Below are 27517 nucleotides of genomic sequence, written 5' to 3' on the forward strand. Positions count from 1 at the left end.
GCTCCAGACCTGACATGGGGGCCTGGGGTAGACCCCCACCTGTGCCAACTTAAGTACTGTAAGTCTTTTGGCAGGGATGCCTAGATGGCATAGGTCTATTCGTTTTCTTTCATATTGTTCTTTGTTTTGTCAGTCTTTCTTCTAAATATTTTGGCAACCATAATTTTTTACCACCTATATTTTAAAACACTTCCGCATAATTTTGCACTTTCTTTGCCTTCTGCTGTCCATACTCTTAAGGGAAGAAGAGGAAGAAACGTATTTGATGCACCACACCCTCAGCTCACACGTCGGCGCACCTCTAAAAACTATGGAATGTTGACACCGCCCATGCGTTCCACTGATTGGTTTAAAGTTTCCTGGGTCCCTCCCTCGCCCACGGCCCTCTCGCCCTGTGCTCCTCCCAACCCAAATCACAGCGCACCGCTCCAGACAGGACCCACTGACACCTATCAACTGATTTCAACTCTAATTCGGAAAACGCTGCTATTTAACCTAGCATACTCATAGTTCAGCAGGTGATTATCAACAACTTGCAAGTTAACTTTAGGCATATACTCGGTAAGTTAGTCTACTTTTAAAAGGTTGTTTTTTTGACATAAGGAAATAAGTTGTGCTGCATCAGAAAAGAGGCTATCCTTTTCAGTATCAGTCAGCAACTTTACCAAACTATCTGACTTTCTTTGTTCAACTTTTGAGGGGTCTCTCCATCGTTTGACTTTATTCACCATGCAACAACATAGGATGTACCCCGAAAGGAAGGTATTTTGGTGAATTCGTTTGAGAACGTTTGAACGGGAGTATTGCGTCAATAAAGGTGATTCTACTCTGCGTTAACCGGGGCCACTAGTCTACCTGTCACCGAATTCTTTCAGCCAAACACTCCCACCCCGGTCCCCTCGTGCTGTCTTTCCGTGGGTCACCTGCCTCGCCCGCTAACCGTGATGGCGTGCGGTTGGAGTCCGGGAGCTGTCACGGTTTGGAGAACTGCCGTTTTCCTGCTCAACATCGCGTGCACAGCGTCGGCCAAGAGACACGTCGTCTACTGGAACTCCACCAACACTAGGTGAGCTAAGTGTTTCTAGAACAACCAGGGAAATCCTCCCCGCTGCTCTGAAACTGGGGGAATAGTTTAGGGATTGTTCATTTGGTAGAGTTTATGCATTGCTCATTTGGAACAAGTCCATGAACTTCACTTTTCCATTATCTCACGTTTCTGCATGAGTAGCCCACGTCCTTTTGCATTAGCCTACTGCACAGACAGGACAACACCATAGTGTTTATGCATATTAGTCCACTTTGAGTGAACTTGTAGCACATTGAGATTGGGCAACGTTCAACCTCCAACCCTGTGGTGCCCTAACTGAGCAGTGTGATAGGCCTAACTATAACAGGAGTCAGGACTTCTTCTTCCTACATTCATGTCAAACATCCAACCCGGCTTTTACCTGTATTGACATGCTCACCTGCACGGTTATGCAAGAACTAACGTTTTAAACAGTGATGGCTGCCCATGCAGGTCAACAGGCATGAGTCAAGTTGTGCTGACAGCTTCTCCAACCCAGCCACATTACCCAGTCCTTTACTAATGCATAACCCACAGCTAGTCTTCATCATACCCTGGTGAGGACAGCTTCTCCAACCCAGCCACATTACCCAGTCCTTTACTAATGCATAACCCACAGCTAGTCTTCATCATACCCTGGTGAAGACAGCTTCTCCAACCCAGCCACATTACCCAGTCCTTTACTAATGCATAACCCACAGCTAGTCTTCATCATACCCTGGTGAAGACAGCTTCTCCAACCCAGCCACATTACCCAGTCCTTTACTAATGCATAACCCACAGCTAGTCTTCATCATACCCTGGTGAGGACAGCTTCTCCAACCCAGCCACATTACCCAGTCCTTTACTAATGCATAACCCACAGCTAGTCTTCATCATACCCTGGTGAGGACAGCTTCTCCAACCCAGCCACATTACCCAGTCCTTTACTAATGCATAACCCACAGCTAGTCTTCATCATACCCTGGTGAGGACAGCTTCTCCAACCCAGCCACATTACCCAGTCCTTTACTAATGCATAACCCACAGCTAGTCTTCATCATACCCTGGTGAGGACAGCTTCTCCAACCCACCCACATTACCCAGTCCTTTACTAATGCATAACCCACAGCTAGTCTTCATCATACCCTGGTGAAGACAGCTTCTCCAACCCAGCCACATTACCCAGTCCTTTACTAATGCATAACCCACAGCTAGTCTTCATCATACCCTGGTGAAGACAGCTTCTCCAACCTAGCCACATTACCCAGTCCTTTACTAATGCATAACCCACAGCTAGTCTTCATCATACCCTGGTGAGGGCAGCTTCTCCAACCCACCCACATTACCCAGTCCTTTACTAATGCATAACCCACAGCTAGTCTTCATCATACCCTGGTGAGGACAGCTGCTCCAACCAGCCACATTACCCAGTCCTTTACTAATGCATAACCCACAGCTAGTCTTCATCATACCCTGGTGAGGACAGCTTCTCCAACCCAGCCACATTACCCAGTCCTTTACTAATGCATAACCCACAGCTAGTCTTCATCATACCCTGGTAAGGACAGCTTGGCTGTTGAAACATTGGTAATAAATTAAGTGTGCAGAGCTTTTTCTTTTTAAAGAGGCAAAGCAATAGACCTAGTTTGAATGAATACTTTACAGACGTATTCTTCCCTCCTTCCTTCATTGAGGTAATAATCACTGTTCTGACATGACTGCATTAGTGTTAGTTCTGTAGTGGAAACCCTTGCTTTGACTTCCTAGCCATGTTGTGGTAGTGATTTATATGTAGGAAGCATTCAAACAGGGACCTAGATACTGAAGTATTCTGCTGACAGGTGTGTGTTTGACTCCAAACCACCGCCATGTGTAAGTGTTTAGTTGGTAATGGGAGCGTGCTGTGTGGTTTTGTATAGTGTGTGTGTAATGAGTTGATTGGGGTCATTAGTCAGGCAGAGAGAGGTTCACCTGCGGATCCAGGTTTTACCAAGCAGCTAATTGAAGACTGTGGAAGCTGCACCACCTCAGGGTTCCCATATCTTACTAACCGAGGGTCCGGCCAGCCAGGTAGGGGCCCCAGCAACATACAGGGCTGTGTTCATCAATCACTGATCTGATTGGCCTGAAAGGGATACTTCAGAATTTTTACAATTTATAATGTATCTGCGTCCAGTATTAAGGAGGGTGGAGGTAGTTTCACGAGCCAATGCTGAAATTAACGCTAGTTAGCAATTGCGCTAGTTATCAATTTCATTCAAACTGCACGTGGAGATATAAAAATGGTATCCATGAGTTCATCTGACACTGGGGAAGTAGATAAAGGGCCTCATCAGCCCTGGGCGGTATACCATGTATACTGGGGTATTTGGAAATAGTTTTCAACACTGTCAATACCGTTGAAACTGTTTCTTTTCAGTTTTTCAATACATTTTAATATTTGTAGCTAATTGAAGTAAATACCTGCAGTCAACATGTGCAATATGTTAGGAGATAAAGCAGATCGCTTTCTTCATTTCACCGTTCTTCATTATTTTCCATTATAAAGCTTACCGTAGTTCCCCAGAACAGTTGAGCCAGTCAGGTGTTTGTTTGTAAATGGCACAACAGGAGAAAGCGGGAGCAGGAGAGTCCAGTTGTCTATTGACAGGCGTTGTGTTTTATATTGAAAGTCAAGTGTTTTTCTGCTTCAAAAGAGTGTTCAGGGGCGTGCAACTATTGTTTCCCTTCGCAAAACATGTGTTGGTGCAAGACAGGAATGCAACGCTATTCGGCTGGCAGCAGCACAAGTAAATTAGCTTACAATGAAAAAGTGAGGTATTTCTTTCGAAAACGATTCATGGCCATCACATTTCTAATGTTTATCATAGAAAGAATGTAGCCAGCAACATTTGCTGATGTTTTGCTTAAAGTTAATCTGTCATTTTACCGGAAAGCCGTCTACCGGAGAAAAGCAGCTCAGTCTGAGTGCTGTCTGCTGATAGGCCTGTTTGTGAATTCTCATCCAATGGAGGAGTGCAGCTGATGCTGAGCAGAAATTACAATAAGAATCATTTTTGATCTGCGTTAATAAAATGCTGCAAGATATTATTTTATGCGTTTTATCTTTTTGTTGTTGTTGTGAAAAACGCAGAAAAACGCAACCCCTAAGTTTAACTTGCTAGTTATCTAAGTAAGTGGCTGAATTAAGGAGGAGACGGGGCATCATTCGCTTGTAAATGTCCAAACTAACCAAAAAGGATATTTGGTAGCACCTACCAATACATGTATATCCTTATGAGCTGATTGCCTGTCTTTGCAGATATTTAGCTAACAGCTTCCATGGAAATTACCTATTACTTTTGCTAATTTTGTCAGTATTCTGGTAATAGACGCCCAATGGGCTTTTTTTCCCTTTTGTGGCGCCCCCTTGTGTACTTAGCCGGTAATAGCGTAAATCCCTGGATGAGAGAAGGACGAAATGACGTTATGGAAATCTGGATACCGCCCAAACCATTGCCAAAATCCCAAAGTATCCCTTTAACTGAACCCAAATATTTGTAACGTGGATGACAGTTCCAAATGTTATGAAATGCATACTTCCTCCCTTCCCTGAGGAAATCTGACCTGCATGTATGTGATTGGATGACTGAATGTATGGTTGCCATCCTACTGTTTTCACCAATTAAATATAATTCCTCAAGGAATGAAGGAAGAGTTTTATAACTATTTGGAGCGGGGCCCTGCAATTGTGAACCACCTAAAATTGCCTGGGAAACACCGCTGCACCTCTCTCTCTCTCAGGGGACGCTGGAAGGGTCACACTCTGTGGCAAGGAAAATACTTTCTGCTGCACCACCCAATCAGAAACCCATCAGTGTGTCTGTGATACTGCACCCAGGACAGGGTCCCCAGGGGCCAGTGTGTGTGTGTTGTTGCTCTCATGCCCACTCTCCTGCACCTCCCTCTTCTCCTCCCCTCCCCTGCCCTCTCCTCTCCCTCTGTCCAGAACAGGATATTGGCTGTGTGATTAGTTTAGGTTCAGCCATTTTCCCTGAGCTGCTGTTGAGAAGCTATAGGCCGTCCCAAGGCCCATAAACCTGGCCAAGCGACCACTGCCTCCCTCTACCTCTGTCTCTGCAATATACCACACCACAGTGCTCTCTTAACCACATATCTAGGATCAGCTCACCCTCCCCAAACCCGATCCTTAACCATTAAGGCTGAACAACAAAACTGACCCGATATCAGTGTCTAGTGGCGTCATCCTACTGCAGTGAGGATCTAGTGGAGGATCGAGAGGGGCGACAGCTGACATTTAACATTAACACCAGGCTCCTACAGTCACAACACACAGCAGGCTGCTGTTAATATAGATGATTTAGGAGCCTGGCCTGTCACCTTTTCCCAGATTTATAGTTTTAATGAAGTAGAAGCAGTGATGTGTGAACAGGGGTTTATAACGTCAGCCATCTAGTTAAAATGGCTGGAACAAAGACTATAGCCTGGCTGCTGTAATTTATTACTGCTGCACAATTAGCTAGCAGACTCTTCTCTAGCACTTTATAGAACATTCATTAATATGTATTAATAAACTAATATACATATGTCTTATTAATAAATGAGTACATTTTAAGCATTACACACATTTATATGCAATAAGAGTAATTACCTAGTAATTGAACGTTATTAAAAAAGTGATTAAAGTTATTGAAGTTATTGAAATGTATCTGGCTCTAGTCTAAATCAGAGATTTACAGCAGGAGAGGTAGAAATGTAGATTTGTTTTGTTGTCGTTTTATATCCTGAATGATTGTTTTCTACAGGAGCTGTATCATTGACCAGGGCTCCACATTCTTTATCTCTGTGGTACTTCCTGGTGTAAATAAAGGTGAAATAAAACACCAGTTATAAACCAAAGTTAATTTAGTGGTGAGTGCGTAGCTACAGTGTGCAGCGTTCCTCCCAGTGTGTAGCAGGCTGGGGCTAGTTCTCTGCTGTGGATTTAGACTCCACTCATGGGGTTTGGTTTACCTTGAAGAATCTGTGGCTCCAAACTAGTTTACCACGTAGGTGACCATGCATGTCTGTACATAGGCCTGGCCTCTACTCGTTCTGCCACATGCTTGGTTCTGACATTTTGGTTTTCATGCTCCATATCGCTGTCTCTGTTTGGTTGGTCTGCTCCTTTATCCCCTGTTCTCGGTTCGCTCACCCTCTCCTCCTCTACACACGCTAACACCCTTCAGTCCTGCTCCTTTACACACCCCTCTGTCCTCCAGAGAGGGGCGACAGCTGACATTTAAAACTAGTAGTGTATTTGTGGTTTGAAATTTCAGACTTGATTTTCCCTTCCCTTATGAAATATGTATCAACCCCTATGAAGATGCCCATTTAATTATAATTCACATTTCTTGTTGCAGGATTATTTTCCCTCAACAAGTTTGGACACTTACTGTATATGTAAGGAATACCAGTCCAGCTCTCTCTCTCTGCAGTAGAAGGTAGAGATTAGTATTTATGTTTGTTTCTTTATTGAAAAATACTTTTATTATTTTACAGCTCCTCTGTGTAATATTAATCATGTACCTGGGTTCATGTACTGCACTGTAGACACTGAATGGAAAGCTGACAGTGTCTGTGTATATTCATCATGTACCTGGGTTCATGTACTGCACTGTAGACACTGAATGGAAAGCTGACAGTGTCTGTGTATATTCATCATGTACCTGGGTTCATGTACTGCACTGTAGACACTGAATGGAAAGCTGACAGTGTCTGTGTATATTCATCATGTACCTGGGTTCATGTACTGCACTGTAGACACTGAATGGAAAGCTGACAGTGTCTGTGTATATTCATCATGTACCTGGGTTCATGTACTGCACTGTAGACACTGAATGGAAAGCTGACAGTGTCTGTGTATATTCATCATGTACCTGGGTTCATGTACTGCACTGTAGACACTGAATGGAAAGCTGACAGTGTCTGTGTAATTGGGCCTAATCAGGGGAGTTATGATTGCACCAGTAGACTGGTTTCTCTCTCTCATATTCCTGTGTGTGTCTCTCCGCTGTGTGCCAAGCTCAGTGTTCATCTCAGTCCTCCCCTGGTAAATGATTAACATGAAGAAGCTGTGAACTATAATCAACAAGACTAAAGTGTGGTAATTACCACTCTATTCCCTGTCCTGCTAACACCATCCCTTCATCTCTCTCTCTCCCTCTCCTATCTGTGTTGATGATGCTCATGCGTTGTCTTGCCTGACGTAGTAAACATTGTGCTTTATGTTGTGTTTTTGTGTGTACCAGGAGGCAGTCTGACTGTGTAGTTGTGTACTAAACAATGTGTTGCAGTGATTTGTCGCAGGCTGAATCAATGTTTCTGCCCATTGTGCTGCACTAAAGTTCATTTCAGTAGAACAATGACTCTGTCAGGGTGTGTGTCCTAGTCTGTGAACTTGTTTCTTGGAGCACGTGTGTGTGCGTGCGTGTGTTCAGGGGACGTGTGTGTGCGTGCGTGTGTTCAGGGGAAGTGTGTGTGCGTGCGTGTGTTCAGGGGAAGTGTGTGTGCGTGCGTGTGTTCAGGGGAAGTGTGTGTTTCCGTCACCAGAGCAGGGCTGAGATACGACCCGTTACTGGAAAGACCAACACTCAGTCACAGGAAGTCTCTCCTTGAAGCTGTTCAAAACAGGACACGCTCTCCTAAAACAGAGACATTTCATAAAGGGTTATTTTCTAGGTTTTCCTTTTCCAATAAAGTAGCGAGATACTGTAGCACATGGCAGACAAAATGGATTGTTTTTCAACAAGCAAGGACCTTTCTCCCTGCATGTGAACTTCCTCCTACTGAGAAGTGATAATGAAAGGCCTAACTGGGAGGACCAACCCAGGTCTCAGACAGTGATAATGAAAGGTGCCAAGATCTATGACAGAGTATAATTTAAATGGGTCGTTGTTTTGTTTCAACTTGTAGTTCATTTAGGTATGACAAAGTGTCAGAGGAAAATGTGTTTTTGGAGGGAGGGTGTCGACTAGAGACTTGTACTGTGACTGCAATGTCTATCTTTCTGTAAACATTACCCTACCTGGCCTCAATTTGTAAATCATTCTAACAAATCCATTCAAATGTGAATTTTTGAATTGGAGCACCGTCGAGGGGTGTGTGTGTAATCCACAGTATTGCGAGGAGCCAGCCGGCTAGAGACTGCTGTATTACCCCTCTGAATGAAATCTTATGTAAACAAGCTGCCAAACAGAAAATATAATCCTGCAGCAAGCAATTGAGGTGGATAAACACACACACACTGTTGTAAATGAGTTATTTTCGGTGGAGAGGGTGAGAGAGAGGCCTTGCACTCTGTATCAGCCTCTCAGATAGTCATGGTGCTGAGTGCATTTACAGAGCGGCTAGAATACCTCTGGTCAAGGTATTTAGGAATTATCGATACCAATTTAAATGCTTGATATAATCACTGACTCCTTGCATTATCGCTGGACTACATATGGACCCAAACCGGCCCCAGACCTCTTTCCATATCTCGCCATTTCTCTCTCTGTGGATAATCATTATTGATTTTATTTACTGCGTCTAATATTGACTGTAGAGTGAATGTCTTCGTGTCCTGAAACGGCTATTGTCCAGGGACAGATGAAGTTTGGATAGCGGGTCTGTCGGCATGGACACTCAAGCGGCTTCTGTTCGGCACAAAATGGCTGCCATGTGACAAGGAGGCTCGGGATGACGCAGACAAGCAGCAGAGTGTGGGAATCATCTTGTATGCATTAAACATCAACAATAACAACAAAAATGCATTGGTTTGTAGAACCGTATATAACAGAGTTATTCACTCGATCATCAAATCTGGAACTCAAATGGTCCTGCATGTAATGGATATGAATGTTGGGAGTTTTCAATAGATTCTGTTTGTCTCAGATGAAAGACATATAAATGACTTAAATGGTTAACACTGTCTCAACTCCCTCTGCTTTACCACTGTGTGTTCTGCTTCATCACACACACACACACACACACACACTCATCTCAGAAGCCTTGCCAAGAGGCAGCCAGGGAATTCCCTGCTATAGAAAAATTGAATTAGTATTGACTGAGGAGGATGAGGTACAGGGAGAAGCAGAGGAACCTAGATTATAGAACAGTACAGGAGCCTAGATTATAGAACAGTACAGGAGCCTAGATTATAGAACAGTACAGGAGCCTAGATTATAGAACAGTACAGGAGCCTAAATTATAGAACAGTACAGGAGCCTACAAGACATTTGACACACATCCTGTGTTTGACATGACAGCTGTTAGTGTGTTCAGTCCCCAGTTGTTGGGTTTGCATTGTCGTCAGGTTCATGGAAGTTGTGGAATTGACATTTTCCTCTCATGAGCAAGTTGGCATAGCTCATATGATCATCAATGGTGATGGTTGTTATGACTACAGAGATGGTTTTGTCAGTGTTATCGGGATATGCGTAAATGTTTTTTGCTCTGACCAGATTACACTTTGTTTGGACAAATCCTCACGTGTTAGTATGATTGATATATTAACCTTCTATATGCTTCTCTAATACAAGCTCACTGACGGCTATAGAACAGCCTGTCCATCCATATGCAGGTCTATAGTATCACTCCATCTCAAACCATATTGTCTCCATCAACCTGCAATGGACAAATACATTCAAACCAACTGTGACATTGGAGCTGGAAAACATATGAAAGTGAATTGCCTGTGATCTTTATTGGGCTGACTACCTGTCTGTTTCTAGATTGTAGGTTTTATCTATCCAGGTACTAGGCTTGTCCCCTGTGTACTAGTGTTACGCTGTACAGTAGAGTGTAGTTCAGTACAGCGGTAGGGTGTACTACTGTTACTCTGTACTGTAGTTCAGTACAGAGGGGGAGAGAGGGTGTACTACTGTGTTACTCTGTAGAGTGTAGTTCAGTGGAGAGGTAGGGTGTGTTACTCTGTACAGTAGAGTGTAGTTCAGTGGAGAGGTAGGGTGTGTTACTCTGTACAGTAGAGTGTAGTTCAGTGGAGAGGTAGGGTGTACTACTGTGTTACTCTGTAGAGTGTAGTTCAGTGGAGAGGTAGGGTGTGTTACTCTGTACAGTAGAGTGTAGTTCAGTGGAGAGGTAGGGTGGACTACTGTTACTCTGTACATTAGTGTAGTTCAGTGGAGAGGTAGGGTGTGTTACTCTGTTCAGTGGAGAGGTAGGGTGTACTACTGTGTTACTCTGTACAGTAGAGTGTAGTTCAGTGGAGAGGTAGGGTGTGTTACTCTGTACAGTAGTGTAGTTCAGTGGAGAGGTAGGGTGGACTATTGTTACTCTGTAGAGTGTAGTTCAGTGGATAGGTAGGGTAGACTACTGTTACTCTGTACAGTAGAATGTAGTTTAGTGGAGAGGTAGGGTGTGTTACTCTGTACAGTAGTGTAGTTCAGTGGAGAGGTAGGGTGTGTTACTCTGTACAGTGGAGAGGTAGGGTGTGTTACTCTGTACAGTAGTGTAGTTCAGTGGAGAGGTAGGGTGTGTTACTCTGTACAGTGGAGAGGTAGGGTGTGTTACTCTGTACAGTAGTGTAGTTCAGTGGAGAGGTAGGGTGTGTTACTCTGTACAGTAGAGTGTAGTTCAGTGGAGAGGTAGGGTGTGTTACTCTGTACAGTAGAGTGTAGTTTAGTGGAGAGGTAGGGTGGACTACTGTGTTACTCTGTACAGTAGAGTGTAGTTCAGTGGAGAGGTAGGGTGGACTACTGTGTTACTCTGTACAGTAGAGTGTAGTTCAGTGGAGAGGTAGGGTGTGTTACTCTGTACAGTAGAGTGTAGTTCAGTGGAGAGGTAGGGTGTACTACTGTGTTACTCTGTACAGTAGAGTGTAGTTCAGTGGAGAGGTAGGGTGGACTACTGTGTTACTCTGTACAGTAGAGTGTAGTTCAGTGGAGAGGTAGGGTGTGTTACTCTGTACAGTAGAGTGTAGTTCAGTGGAGAGGTAGGGTGTACTACTGTGTTTCTCTGTACAGTAGAGTGTAGTTCAGTGGAGAGGTAGGGTGTACTACTGTGTTACTCTGTACAGTAGAGTGTAGTTCAGTGGAGAGGTAGGGTGTGTTACTCTACAGTAGAGTGTAGTTCAGTGGAGAGGTAGGGTGGACTACTGTGTTACTCTGTACAGTAGAGTGTAGTTCAGTGGAGAGGTAGGGTGTGTTACTCTGTACAGTAGAGTGTAGTTCAGTGGAGAGGTAGGGTGTACTACTGTGTTACTCTGTACAGTTCAGTGGAGAGGTAGGGTGTGTTACTCTGTACAGTAGAGTGTAGTTCAGTGGAGAGGTAGGGTGCAGCACACTTTATACTGGTTTATGGTGTAATAAAGTTCCTTGCACAAAGCACCGCTCCACAACACTTTATCTAATCATCTACACAATATGTAGTAAGGGGTCAATAGTCTGACTTTGCTGTGGGTGGATGTGTGGGTGGGTGTGTACTGAGATTTTCTGTTTTTGTGTGAGTGTCTATACTAAGGTCTGCATATTGTTTATGTACTGTAGTCAGGAGGAGGTTGAGACGTGTGGTTATGTGCTGTAGTCAGGAGGTTGAGACGTATGGTTATGCACTGTAGTCAGGAGGAGGTTGAGACGTGTGGTTATGTGCTGTAGTCAGGTTGTTGAGACGTGTGGTTATGCGCTGTAGTCGGGAGGAGGTTGAGACGTGTGGTTATGCGCTGTAGTCGGGAGGAGGTTGAGACGTGTGGTTATGCGCTGTAGTCGGGAGGAGGTTGAGACGTGTGGTTATGCGCTGTAGTCGGGAGGAGGTTGAGACGTGTGGTTATGCGCTGTAGTCGGGAGGAGGTTGAGACGTGTGGTTATGCGCTGTAGTCGGGAGGAGGTTGAGACGTGTGGTTATGCGCTGTAGTCGGGAGGAGGTTGAGACGTGTGGTTATGCGCTGTAGTCGGGAGGAGGTTGAGACGTGTGGTTATGCGCTGTAGTCGGGAGGAGGTTGAGACGTGTGGTTATGCGCTGTAGTCGGGAGGAGGTTGAGACGTGTGGTTATGCGCTGTAGTCGGGAGGAGGTTGAGACGTGTGGTTATGCGCTGTAGTCGGGAGGAGGTTGAGACGTGTGGTTATGCGCTGTAGTCGGGAGGAGGTTGAGACGTGTGGTTATGCGCTGTAGTCGGGAGGAGGTTGAGACGTGTGGTTATGCGCTGTAGTCGGGAGGAGGTTGAGACGTGTGGTTATGCGCTGTAGTCGGGAGGAGGTTGAGACGTGTGGTTATGCGCTGTAGTCGGGAGGAGGTTGAGACGTGTGGTTATGCGCTGTAGTCGGGAGGAGGTTGAGACGTGTGGTTATGCGCTGTAGTCGGGAGGAGGTTGAGACGTGTGGTTATGCGCTGTAGTCGGGAGGAGGTTGAGACGTGTGGTTATGCGCTGTAGTCGGGAGGAGGTTGAGACGTGTGGTTATGCGCTGTAGTCGGGAGGAGGTTGAGACGTGTGGTTATGCGCTGTAGTCGGGAGGAGGTTGAGACGTGTGGTTATGCGCTGTAGTCGGGAGGAGGTTGAGACGTGTGGTTATGCGCTGTAGTCGGGAGGAGGTTGAGACGTGTGGTTATGCGCTGTAGTCGGGAGGAGGTTGAGACGTGTGGTTATGCGCTGTAGTCGGGAGGAGGTTGAGACGTGTGGTTATGCGCTGTAGTCGGGAGGAGGTTGAGACGTGTGGTTATGCGCTGTAGTCGGGAGGAGGTTGAGACGTGTGGTTATGCGCTGTAGTCGGGAGGAGGTTGAGACGTGTGGTATGAATGTTATAGCTACTCCTGTATTTTACTGGATGTTAAAAAAAAATATATATTTTACCTTTATTTAACTAGGCAAGTCAGTTAAGAACAAATTCTTATTTACAATGACGGCCTAGGAACAGTGGGTTAACTGCCTTGTTCAGGGGCAGAACGACAGATTTGTACCTTGTCAGCTCAGGGATTTGATCTTGCAACCTTTCGGTTACTAGTCCAACGCTCTAACATGATATTAGTTGTAACCTGCTACAGTAATATTGTATCATCTCTCCCCCAGTAGTTTAGAAATGCCTCTCCGTAGTATCACAAGCTACTTTCCTACCTCCCCTGAGAGATCAGGAAAACACACACACCAGCCCCCAGAGATGGTGAAAACAGTAGACCTGTGGAAGAGGGGGGTGGAGAATGCGTTAGGAAGGATGGCAGAGAAAGAGGCAACAGATTTCAACTCCCCAAACGGCAAGGCCTTCTCTAGGGATGGAGCGAGAGAGAGAGGGAGAGAGGGAAGAAAGGATGTCAGCAGGTATTACTATCACTGTCAGGAGGTAGTGTGAGGAGAGGACCCACACACACACATACATTCACCTGCCAATACACATACGCTATATATATATATATCTCACACACTCTCATAGCAGGAGAGTCCGGGGGGAATCCCACTCCATTCTGAGCGTGTAGATATAAAACACCTGTAAGTGTTTTTAGAACAAAATCTAGATGGAACGCTGTATCATGTACTTATTTAAACACTACTCCCACTTTTGACTTGGCTGAGTGGATATATAGTATGAGGTGTGTGTTTCTAATAATAACCAGTACCACGTGAATTTCAGGTTTCTGTTTACACTATTCCTCACCCTGTTTCACCCTCTTTCTTTCTGTTCCTGTCTTTCTCCCTGTTATCTCTCCAGTCCCCCCACCCCTTCATATCTCTCCCTGTTATCTCTCCATTCCCCCCACCCCTTCATATCTCTCCCTGTTATCTCTCCAGCCCCCCCACCCCTTCATATCTCTCCCTGTTATCTCTCCAGCCCCCCCACCCCTTCATAGCTCTCCCTGTTATCTCTCCAGCCCCCCCACCCCTTCATATCTCTCCCTGTTATCTCTCCAGCCCCCCCACCCCTTCATATCTCTCCCTGTTATCTCTCCAGTCCCCCCACCCCTTCATATCTCTCCCTGTTATCTCTCCAGCCCCCCCACCCCTTCATATCTCTCCCTGTTATCTCTCCAGCCTCCCCACCCCTTCATATCTCTCCCTGTTATCTCTCCATTCCCCCACCCCTTCATATCTCTCCCTGTTATCTCTCCATTCCCCCCACCCCTTCATATCTCTCCATGTGTCCTTCTCGCACCCTCTCTATTTGAAGGAAAAACTCTGTTCAACTCTCATTCCCAACAGATTTTTGAGAGGCTTCATTTAAATGAGGAGCATGTCCTGCTGATATTGTCAGACTATTTTGTCATGCGGCCACAATAATCTGGTTATTATTCCCAACATTAGAACAAACAGAGAAGTGGTTGTATTTTTCCAGTCACATTTTCCATCTCCATAGACTTACCCTCCTAGCAGCAGGACTCATGAATCTCATTGGACTTTCATTCAGGTGGAAATGGATGTATTGTAGTCTCTCTGCTTGTCCAAAGACTGTTGGGGAAAAACTCTGAGAGTTGTAATGGTCTGTGAGTTCAAAACACATGTGTGTGTGATGACTTGACAAGTGCGTAGTCATTGCATCTGAACTGTAGAATACCTAATTTATTTCCTTATGTATTTTGAGCATTTAGTTGGAGTGATATTAAAAAAAGAAGATTTTTATATATATATATATATATATAAAGGTTAAGTATGTGTGTGTATATATACACACACACACACACACACACACACACACACACATACTTAACCTTTAAATAGGCAAGTCCGTTAAGAACAAATTCTTATTTACAATGACAGCCTACCGGGGAATAGTGGGTTAACTGCCTTGTTCAGGGGCAGAACGACAGAGTTTTACCTTGTCAGCTCGGGGATTCGATCCAACAACCTTTTGGTTACTGGCCCAACACTCTAACCACTAGGCAACCTGCTGGTTACTGGCCCAACACTCTAACCACTAGGCTACCTGCTGGTTACTGGCCCAATGCTCTAACCACTAGGCAACCTGCTGGTTACTGGCCCAACACTCTAACCACTAGGCAACCTGCTGGTTACTGGCCCAACACTCTAACCACTAGGCAACCTGCTGGTTACTGGCCCAACACTCTAACCACTAGGCAACCTGCTGGTTACTGGCCCAACACTCTAACCACTAGGCTACCTGCTGGTTACTGGCCCAACACTTTAACCACTAGGCTACCTGCTGGTTACTGGCCCAATGCTCTAACCACTAGGCTACCTGCTGGTTACTGGCCCAACACTTTAACCACTAGGCTACCTGCTGGTTACTGGCCCAACACTCTACACTAGGCTACCTGCTGGTTACTGGCCCAACACTTTAACCACCAGGCTACCTGCTGGTTACTGGCCCAACGCTCTAACCACTAGGCTACGTGCTGGTTACTGGCCCAACGCTCTAACCACTAGGCTACCTGCTGGTTACTGGCCCAACGCTCTAACCACTAGGCTACCTGCTGGTTACTGGCCCAACGCTCTAACCACTAGGCTACCTGCTGGTTACTGGCCCAACGCTCTAACCACTAGGCTACCTGCTGGTTACTGGCCCAACGCTCTAACCACTAGGCTACGTGCTGGTTACTGGCCCAACGCTCTAACCACTAGGCTACCTGCTGGTTACTGGCCCAACGCTCTAACCACTAGGCTACCTGCTGGTTACTGGCCCAACGCTCTAACCACTAGACTACCTGCTGGTTACTGGCCCAACACTCTAACCACTAGACTACCTGCTGGTTACTGGCCCAACACACTAACCACTAGACTACCTGCTGGTTACTGGCCCAACACTCTAACCACTAGACTACCTGCTGGTTACTGGCCCAACACTCTAACCACTAGACTACCTGCTGGTTACTGGCCCAACACTCTAACCACTAGACTACCTGCTGGTTACTGGCCCAACACTCTAACCACTAGACTACCTGCTGGTTACTGGCCCAACACTCTAACCACTAGACTACCTGCTGGTTACTGGCCCAACGCTCTAACCACTAGGCTACCTGCTGGTTACTGGCCCAACGCTCTAACCACTAGGCTACCTGCTGGTTACTGGCCCAACGCTCTAACCACTAGACTACCTGCTGGTTACTGGCCCAACGCTCTAACCACTAGGATACCTGCTGGTTACTGGCCCAACGCTCTAACCACTAGGATACCTGCTGGTTACTGGCCCAACGCTCTAACCACTAGGCTACCTGCTGGTTACTGGCCCAACGCTCTAACCACTAGGCTACCTGCTGGTTACTGGCCCAACACTCTAACCACTAGGCTACCTGCTGGTTACTGGACCAACGCTCTAACCACCAGGCTACCTGCTGGTTACTGGCCCAACGCTCTAACCACTAGGCTACGTGCTGGTTACTGGCCCAACACTCTAACCACTAGGCTACCTGCTGGTTACTGGCCCAACACTCTAACCACTAGGCTACCTGCTGGTTACTGGCCCAACGCTCTAACCACTAGACTACCTGCTGGTTACTGGCCCAACACTCTAACCACTAGACTACCTGCTGGTTACTGGCCCAACGCTCTAACCACTAGGCTACGTGCTGGTTACTGGCCCAACGCTCTAACCACTAGGCTACCTGCTGGTTACTGGCCCAACGCTCTAACCACTAGGCTACCTGCTGGTTACTGGACCAACGCTCTAACCACCAGGCTACCTGCTGGTTACTGGCCCAACGCTCTAACCACTAGGCTACGTGCTGGTTACTGGCCCAACACTCTAACCACTAGGCTACCTGCTGGTTACTGGCCCAACACTCTAACCACTAGGCTACCTGCTGGTTACTGGCCCAACGCTCTAACCACTAGACTACCTGCTGGTTACTGGCCCAACACTCTAACCACTAGACTACCTGCTGGTTACTGGCCCAACGCTCTAACCACTAGGCTACGTGCTGGTTACTGGCCCAACGCTCTAACCACTAGGCTACGTGCTGGTTACTGGCCCAACGCTCTAACCACTAGGCTACCTGCTGGTTACTGGCCCAACGCTCTAACCACTAGACTACCTGCTGGTTACTGGCCCAACACTCTAACCACTAGACTACCTGCTGGTTACTGGCCCAACACACTAACCACTAGACTACCTGCTGGTTACTGGCCCAACACTCTAACCACTAGACTACCTGCTGGTTACTGGCCCAACACTCTAACCACTAGACTACCTGCTGGTTACTGGCCCAACACTCTAACCACTAGACTACCTGCTGGTTACTGGCCCAACACTCTAACCACTAGACTACCTGCTGGTTACTGGCCCAACACTCTAACCACTAGACTACCTGCTGGTTACTGGCCCAACACTCTAACCACTAGACTACCTGCTGGTTACTGGCCCAACACTCTAACCACTAGACTACCTGCTGGTTACTGGCCCAACACTCTAACCACTAGACTACCTGCTGGTTACTGGCCCAACACTCTAACCACTAGACTACCTGCTGGTTACTGGCCCAACACTCTAACCACTAGACTACCTGCTGGTTACTGGCCCAACACTCTAACCACTAGACTACCTGCTGGTTACTGGCCCAACACTCTAACCACTAGACTACCTGCTGGTTACTGGCCCAACGCTCTAACCACTAGGCTACCTGCTGGTTACTGGCCCAACGCTCTAACCACTAGGCTACCTGCTGGTTACTGGCCCAACGCTCTAACCACTAGACTACCTGCTGGTTACTGGCCCAACGCTCTAACCACTAGGATACCTGCTGGTTACTGGCCCAACGCTCTAACCACTAGGATACCTGCTGGTTACTGGCCCAACGCTCTAACCACTAGGCTACCTGCTGGTTACTGGCCCAACGCTCTAACCACTAGGCTACCTGCTGGTTACTGGCCCAACACTCTAACCACTAGGCTACCTGCTGGTTACTGGACCAACGCTCTAACCACCAGGCTACCTGCTGGTTACTGGCCCAACGCTCTAACCACTAGGCTACGTGCTGGTTACTGGCCCAACACTCTAACCACTAGTCTACCTGCTGGTTACTGGCCCAACGCTCTAACCACTAGTCTACCTGCTGGTTACTGTCCCAACACTAACCACTAGGCTACGTGCTGGTTACTGGCCCAACACTCTAACCACTAGGCTACCTGCTGGTTACTGGCCCAACACTCTAACCACTAGGCTACCTGCTGGTTACTGGCCCAACACTCTAACCACTAGGCTATCTGCTGGTTACTGGACCAACACTCTAACCACTAGGCTACCTGCTGGTTACTGGCCCAACACTCTAACCACTAGGCTACCTGCTGGTTACTGGCCCAACGCTCTAACCACTAGGCTACCTGCTGGTTACTGGCCCAACGCTCTAACCACTAGGCTACCTGCTGGTTACTGGCCCAACGCTCTAACCACTAGGCTACCTGCTGGTTACTGGCCCAACACTCTAACCACTAGACTACCTGCTGGTTACTGGCCCAACGCTCTAACCACTAGGCTACCTGCTGGTTACTGGACCAACACTCTAACCACTAGGCTACCTGCTGGTTACTGGCCCAACACTCTAACCACTAGGCTACCTGCTGGTTACTGGCCCAACACTCTAACCACTAGGCTACCTGCTGCCCCGTGTTGATATGTTAATTTCATAACACCACTATTACAGAATCTGTATGTTCTGTACATGAAACATGTATAAAATAGGTATCCCAAAAAACAGACACCAGAATAGAGACGCACACACACACACTTCCCATGTTGATAATCTGGTAATTGTGGGTAATTTCCTCCTGTAGTGGCTGGCCATCTGTAATCCCACATGAATCAGTTAATCCCTGTTCTACTGCAGCATCATCCCTAGATGGGGTCTGACTCTACCATCACTCTACTGGTGTTGTCACCATACCAGATGTATGACTTCCATACCAGCTTTAGTATCACCATACTCCAGACCCAAACCATACTCCAGACCCAAACCATACTCCAGACCCAAACCATACTCCAGACCCCCCCAAAAAAAACGTTTAGCTATAGTCACCTCTCTTTTTTTAAATGTGTTTTTTAACATTTGAACAATATATTGATAACTGGTATAACAAATAGACTGTCTTCTATTCTAAATTAAATTTCTTGCAAAAAATAAAGCACCATATAACATTTCAGAACAATACATTATATTTTCCTTATGCAAAACCATACCGGAGACTCAGAGCAGACAATAATTTTACAATTACAGTTAAACTGTTTTAAAATGTAATTTAATACTTTGGGGTTAATTTGCTCAACCTATAATTCCGTATTTATTACAGCTAAATCATTTAATGTATTAAATAGTTTAGCTCCAAAATGACATAAAAAAACGTTTCGGTATACCGTGCATCATTATAACCTACTCTATTCTACCTATCTATACTTTACCTCTATTCTACTGTATGTTTCTATTGTACTCTATTCTACCTGTACTATACTTTACCTCTATTCTACTGTATGTTTCTATTGTACTCTATTCTGCCTCTACTATACTCTGTTCTACCTGTACTATACTTTACCTCTACGCTGTTTCTATTCTACCTCTACTCTGTTTCTATTGTACTCTATTCTACCTGTACTATACTTTACCTTTATTCTACCTCTACTATACTCTATTCTACCTGTACTATACTTTACCTCTATTCTACCTCTACTATACTCTATTCTACCTCTACTATACTCTACTGTATTTCTTTTTCTCTACTCCTCTCTCTCGTCTACTTGTCTCCCATATTTCTCTTTTTACTTCATCTCTACACATTTATTTCTTTGTTTTTGTTTTCCATTTTTAAGACAATAGGAAAAGAATATAGAATGTATAGACATTTTATTTTACAGGGATGAGGAGACTTAAATCTTTTTTTAGCGGTTGAGTTTGTAACCAATTAATCTGTTTTGTTATGTAGGAAAAATGTATTTACAGAAGTCAAAAGGTTATTGACAGAATTCAGATCGTTGCTAGGACTACGGTGCTCTGAATGGAGTGTGACAACTGACCAGATAGCTTCAGTTGATGAACAAGTTCTACCTATACTTTACCTCTATTCTACCTCTACTGTATGTTTGTATTGTACTCTATTCTGCCTCTACTATACTCTGTTCTACCTGTACTATACTTTACCTCTACACTGTTTCTATGCAGATAGCTTTGTTCATCAACTTTTTGAACCAAAATCTTTACATTCTAGCCATCTGTACATCAACAGTGAGCCATAAGCTCACCTCAAGCAGTGACTTAGATGTCTACATTATTGGGTTAGGTTAGGCTTACTAAAGATTAGTCTTAGCCCAGTAGTAAGAGCTAGAGATTGAGCCAAGGCATTAAGGAAATGGAAGGAAGCGTTTGCCTTTGACTGACATGGTTTAAACATGTACAACCCACTAGGACGTTTTAGTATTACATTTACTAGTGTGTCTCTTCTAACACATTGTGTCGCCGTGGCAACTTCCCTGTCAAGGGGGAGGGGTGCGTGCGTGTGTGCATGTATGGGTGAATGTGCGTGCAGTGTGTGTCTGAGGAGACAGGGAGGGGGGAGCTTTGGGGTCCTGTGCGTGACTAGAGCAGGACAAAGCTGGCAGCCTGGGAGGGGGGGGGGACATTTCATCCTGCCGACAGATCCACTAGATATGAACATGACCCAATCGGACGGAGGAAGATGGGGAGAGAGAGGGGATCGTGGACGGGCTGTGACAGAGAGGGAGTGGGTTAGTGTGTGAGAGAAAGGGGGAGAAGGAGAGAAACAGCGAGGGAGAGAGCTGGTTAGTGTAGGATAGTGAGATGGGGCAGTTTAGTCCCCTGGGATTCCTAGGCAGTGACCGTGAAAGTACTTAGATAAACAGAGAAAGGGAGGGAGGAAGACGGACAGAGGGGGGGAGAGTGGTGGAGAAATGATGACAGGGGGAGGAAATGAGACCTGCTGAAGATGGAGTGAAGGAAAGAGAGGAAAAGAAGGTAAACAAGTCCAGAAGTTTTAAATGAGCTCACTGAGAGGGACTGGAACGGGCCGGCTCATAGTGATGGGGGGACAAAATCCATGGAGTTACATATCCTGATATATCGTATCATTTTGACAATATCACAATATTATTCTTGCTCTAGTTGGCTGTACCAACAAACTCTTCTTCTTTTTAAATACGGAGTCAATTTGTTTTCAGTGCCTTTATTTCCCTGACTGATCAAAACTGGTTTTCTCATGGCTCCCTCTTGTCCATATGTAGCAGAAATATGTTTAGAACATCAAATCTAAATAAGATCACAGTATTGAATCACAATGCACATACAGTAGAATCACAATACACAACGTATCGGCATGTAAGACATGCCACAAGAGGTCTCTTCACAGTCCCCAAGTCCAGAACAGACTATGGGAGGCACAGTACTACATAGAGCCATGACTATATGGAACTCTATTCCACATCAAGTAACTGACGCAAGCAGTAAAATGTAGGGGGAAAAATATAAAATACACCTTATGGAACAGCAGGGACTGTGAAGGAACACAAACATAAGCACAGGCGCACACGATAACATACACACTATACACACACACACACATGGATTTTGTATTGTAGATATGTGGTGGAGTATGGGCCTGAGGGCACACAGTGTGTTGTGAAATCTGTGAATGTATTATGTTTTTTAAATTGTATAAACTGCTTTAGTTTTGCTGGACCCCAGGAAGTGTAGCTGCTGCCTTGGCAGGAACTAATGGGGATCCATAATAAATACAAAATAAGTATTGGGATAATATTGTATTGTGAGGTCCCTGGCAATTCCCTGCCCTGTCGACTCACTCTCATTGTTCACACATTCATTCCCTCCTCTCTCCTTCTTCCTTCCTTCCCTCCTTCCTCTCTCCTTCTTCCTTCCTTCCCTCCTTCCTCTCTCCTTCTTCCTTCCTTCCCTCCTTCCTCTCTCCTTCTTCCTTCCTTCCCTCCTTCCTCTCTCCTTCTTCCTTCCTTCCCTCCTTCCTCTCTGCTTCTTCCTTCCTTCCCTCCTTCCTCTCTGCTTCTTCCTTCCTTCCCTCCTTCCTCTCTGCTTCTTCCTTCCTTCTCTCCTTCTTCCTTCCTCTCTGCTTCTTCCTTCCTTCTCTCCTTCTTCCTTCCTTCCCTCCTTCCTCTCTCCTTCTTCCTTCCTTCCCTCCTTCCTCTCTCCTTCTTCCTTCCTTCCCTCCTTCCTCTCTCCTTCTTCCTTCCTTCCCTCTCTCCTCTTAAATAATTCAGACTGGTCCGCTGTGCTGGGGCAGGATCCTAGTTGTCTAAACGAGTGTGTGTGTTCTAAACGAGGGCTCACAACCCCAGAGCCCAGTCCTGCCGTCCTCTCCTCTGTTCCTCCACTAACAACCACAGAGGCGTCAGAGAGAGGGATGAGGAAAGGAGAGGGGAGAGAAAGACAGAGAACACCTGGTCCACGTATATCAACCTCTGAGCAGTGTTAGTACTCACACTGACCTTCACGTCAGAACGAGAGGGAGAGGAAAGAAAGAGTGCATGCCATCAGAAGACTGACCCAGTTAGTAAATTATGCTTTCTCAAAGCCAGAGCTGATTTATTGGTGTACACCATTTGCTTAGTGAGTGCCCTTTTCACCAAGCTGAAGTTTGCGTTGTGTGTGTGTGTGTGTGTTTAGGCCCGTATCTCCCTCTATGTCCTCCTTAACCTACTTTTTACAGGTGGTCTTTTCTGAGACCTCCACACACAGTCTAGACTACATACAACGTCTAGGGTATGGAGAGTACCTAAGCATGGGATTTTGTGACTAAAAAGCAGGGTGGACTATCCATTTAAAATGCGTCTCGGCAGAAGTGTGTGTGTGTGTGTGTATATATATATACATATGCACACAGTGGGGCAAAAAAGTATTTAGTCAGCCACCAATTGTGCAAGTTCTCCCACTTAAAAAGATGAGAGAGGCCTGTAATTTTCATCATAGGTACACTTCAACTATGACAGACAAAATGAGAAAACAAAATCCTGAAAATCACATTGTAGGATTTTTAATGAATTTATTTGCAAATTATGGTGGAAAATAAGTATTTGGTCAATAACAAAAGTTTATCTCAATACTTTGTTATATACCCTTTGTTGGCAATGACAGAGGTCAAACGTTTTCTGTAAGTCTTCACAAGGTTTTCACACACTGTTGCTGGTATTTTGGCCCATTCCTCCATGCAGATCTCCTCTAGAGCAGTGTTGCTGGGCAACACGGACTTTCAACTCCCTCCAAAGATGTTCTATGGGGTTGAGATCTGGAGACTAGCTAGGCCACTCCAGGACCTTGAAATGCTTCTTACGAAGCCACTCCTTCGTTGCCCGGGCGGTGTGTTTGGGATCATTGTCATGCTGAAAGATCCAGCCACGTTTCATCTTCAATGCCCTTGCTGATGGAAGGAGGTTTTCACTCAATCTCACGATACATGGCCCCATTCATTCTTTCCTTTACACGGATCAGTCGTCCTGGTCCCTTTGCAGAAAAACAGCCCCAAAGCATGATGTTTCCACCCCCATGCTTCACAGTAGGTATGGTGTTCTTTGGATGCAACTCAGCATTCTTTGTCCTCCAAACACGATGAGTTGAGTTTTTACCAAAAAGTTCTATTTTGGTTTCATCTGACCATATGACATTCTCCCAATCTTCTTCTGGATCATCCAAATGCTCTCTAGCAAACTTCAGACGGGCCTGGACATGTACTGGCTTAAGCAGGTGGACACGTCTGGCACTGCAGGATTTGAGTCCCTGGCGGCGTAGTGTGTTACTGATGGTAGGCTTTGTTACTTTGGTCCCAGCTCTCTGCAGGTCATTCGCTAGGTCCCCCCGTGTGGTTCTGGGATTTCTGCTCACCGTTCTTGTGATCATTTTGACCCCACGGGGTGAGATCTTGCGTGGAGCCCCAGATCGAGGGAGATTATCAGTGTGTATGTCTTCCATTTCCTAATAATTGCTCCCACAGTTGATTTCTTCAAACCAAGCTGCTTACCTATTGCAGATTCAGTCTTCCCAGCCTGGTGGAGGTCTACAATTTTGTTTCTGGTGTCCTTTGACAGCTCTTTGGTCTTGGCCATAGTGGAGTTTGGAGTGTGACTGTTTGAGGTTGTGGACAGGTGTCTTTTATACTGATAACAAGTTCAAACAGGTGCCATTAATACAGGTAATGAGTGGAGGACAGAGGAGCCTCTTAAAGAAGAAGTTACAGGTCTGTGAGAGACAGAAATCTTGCTTGTTTGTAGGTGACCAAATACTTATTTTCCACCATAATTTGCAAATAAATTCATTAAAAATCCTACAATGTGATTTTCAGGATTTCTTTTCCTCATTTTGTCTGTCATAGTTGAAGTGTACCTATGATGAAAATTACAGGCCTCTCTCATCTTTTTAAGTGGGAGAACTTGCACAATTGGTGGCTGACTAAATACTTTTTTCCCCCACTGTATATCACACACACACACACACACACACACACACACACACACACACACAGTACCAGTGAAAAGTTTGGACACCTACTTATTCAAGGGTTTTCCTTTATTTTGACTATTTTCTACTGTACAATAATAACACAAGACTGTTATTTAAGCTCCGTTTGGAGACCTAGAGAACACTCATTACTCTGAGGTTTGGAGGAAGGATGGAGGAATGGGTGGGGCAGAGGCTTGACTTGAATCCCAGCATTGGATTGATTGTTTCCTAGGCAACAGTACGGCTGACCTTATTTACCCCTACATGCCCCCGTGCGCACACACACACACACCGCACACACACTCCACTCACATACACACTCTGAAAGCTTGAAGCTACAGTATGTGTTACTTTGTGCATGTATTTGTCCAGGGTGTGTGTGACTTTGTGCATGTATTTGTCCAGGGTGTGTGTGACTTTGTGCATGTATTTGTCCAGGGTGTGTGTGACTTTGTGCATGTATTTGTCCAGGGTGTGTGTGACTTTGTGCATGTATTTGTCCAGGGTGTGTGTGACTTTGTGCATGTATTTGTCCAGGGTGTGTGTGACTTTGTGCATGTATTTGTCCAGGGTGTGTGTGACTTTGTGCATGTATTTGTCCAGGGTGTGTGTGACTTTGTGCATGTATTTGTCCAGGGTGTGTTGTTTTGTATTCCTTTCTGGATAAAGATTCTAAGTGGAACAGGAAGAAGTCTTTTCCCAGAGCTGGAGTCCTATTGGACTGGTTCTGTTGGAGGCCTGTCTCTATGACGATTTGCCCTGTGCTCCTCAGCTGTGAGGTCCTCCTGTTTCCTGCTACTGCTGCTCACACACACACACACACACACACACACACACACACACACACACACACACACACACACACACACACACGTCGTGTCTTTGACTATGCCAGATTAATTGCTATGACATGCTATTCTATAAAATAATTTATCCGTAATTAATATTACCTGATTGAACTAATCATGTAAATATTAATTAACTAGAGGGACACCACGAAAGAATATTTATAGAGCTGTTATCTTCCGAATAAACTCTTAAAGATTTAGTAATATTTTACATCCATAGCAGTCACATTAATCGTCATTTTATTCAGTCTCATCTGAGTGGTAAATCCTTGGTTATCTGCAAGAATCCTGGCTAACAAGTTGAATCAGCAATACAAAATTGGGTTTAATTATTTATTTACTAAATACCTAACGAATCACACATACACAATGAAATCATAACTTGATCACAAATTACGTCATACAGAAAAACGTCCCTAGCGGGCGGAATAGATATGACAGCGTGTTACACAAAGAAAAGGGGCGGGATTTTAGTGAAAGAGCGGGAGACTGGAACATAGGCGAAGCTGTACCATCGTAAATACAGTATCTTATGCATTCTATATTACCGCCCATTTGAAAAAGGAAAATGCAATAAATATTTACTCTGAGCTGCGCTTCAGTAGGTTGGTGGTAGATGGACAACCGTATCGCCAACCCGAGTCCTCTGTCCTTTGAAGAATGTCTCTGGTGGTCACTGGATTCGTTGGAGTAGCGTCGTGTGTAGTAGACGGGATACTCTGACTGTCCTTCCTAACCTGCGTTTGTAGCGGCTGTTGCTAACTCAACGGCTAGGCGGTATCACTTCTGTAGTGAATACAAGTTCAAAGTTCATACCATTTGCAACCAAAGTCCATGCTGATGTTGGCTTAGTTCTGTAGTTATTATCTGAACCATTCTGACATCGGATCGTCATCCTAGTGTCCCGGAACAGGAAGTTATATTTTTGTCAATGGCTTTTATAGTGGAGGGAGAGGGGTGTGTCTGAAAAGTTTATAACCCATGTCTCTTCACAGGGGCGGGCCACTGGTTGAGCAGAAGCCAAACTAATGAAAACCCAAATCTCTCATTTGGAAGCTAAAATTACATTTAATCTCTTCACAAATAATTTCATATTCAAACATTTGAATTAAACAACAATTCCATGTGAATCCGATACCTCTGACGTTTAGACTTTCCACAGTAGAGTTTATGTCATTCTATCATTGATGAGAATGTATCAGAGGGCAACCGAACTGTGAATGCACCAATTTGTAAGTCGCTCTGGATAAGAGCGTCTGCTAAATGACTTAAGGTATATTATTTACATTTACATTTAAGTACCACCGCATATGTTCAGTTGGTCGGATTACCAGAATATAGTTAATTTCCCCCCACCTTCTGATGTCCCCAGAATCTCTATGTTAACCAAGGGGTTTTCTTATGTCACATCAGTTATAGTAGGGAGAGAGAAAAAGGGGGAAAGAGGTATTTATGACTGTCATAAACCTACCCCCACTGCCAACGTCATGACACACACACACACACACACACACACACACACACACACACACACACACACACACACAGCGCTCAGGCCCTAACAGGCATAAAATAGGGTCTGGGCTGTCGTTTAAGCTGACCAGGCCCCTTGCTTCCCCAGAGTGTGTGTGTTCCCCAGAGTGTGTGTATTCCCCAGTGTGTGTATTCACTCTCCATTGAGAGATACGGGCAGTAGACCCATCTGAGGCTGCAGGTAATTTAACGGATCATGCTGCAGGAGAGTGGTGCAGCCAATCACTTCAGTAATGCTGAACACTCACACACCAGTGAAGCCGGACAAGGCAGGGAGGCCTGTTACTAACTACCACAGACTGAGTTCAGCTCCAACTCATGTAAACACTGAACAGAGTGTTAGGGATCCTCCTGCCAGTGTCTGTTTAGCAGCAGTGACCAAGGACTGGAGGACCACAGACAGCAGGATGGGCGGGGGGGTCAAGATGCACTTCCTGTTATCCCTGTAGGAAGTGTGGGAAGTACAACACACACACACACATCGGATGAAGGAGAGATGACAATAGGAAATACAGCACACGGGGACACAAAGGAAAGAGATCACAACAATGTCTTCCACTAATGCCCCATTCACTCTACTCAAATACATTTTATTTGTCACATGTTCGTAAACAACAGGTGTCGACTAACAGGGAAATGTTTACTTACTGGTCCCTTTCCAACAATGCAGAGTTAAAGATACACAGTGGAATAGAGGGGGGACTGGGGGGAGAT

The 27517-nt window shown here is 45.4% G+C and overlaps 1 protein-coding gene across 1 annotated transcript in view; it reads left to right on the top strand.

The window, feature by feature from the left end:
* Positions 1 to 434: 434 nt before the first annotated feature.
* si:dkey-246i14.3 (ephrin A4) overlaps positions 435 to 27517 on the top strand; it is a gene marked incomplete at its 3' end in the record, with an annotated part of 54982 nt that continues 27899 nt past the window's right edge. The window contains exon 1 of the mRNA XM_038987908.1: positions 435 to 1066. Coding sequence (XP_038843836.1) covers positions 945 to 1066 — 122 coding nt within the window. The remainder of the gene's footprint in view (positions 1067 to 27517) is intronic.

Source organism: Salvelinus namaycush, unplaced genomic scaffold (assembly GCF_016432855.1).
Source record: "Salvelinus namaycush isolate Seneca unplaced genomic scaffold, SaNama_1.0 Scaffold888, whole genome shotgun sequence".
Taxonomy (NCBI): domain Eukaryota; kingdom Metazoa; phylum Chordata; class Actinopteri; order Salmoniformes; family Salmonidae; genus Salvelinus; species Salvelinus namaycush.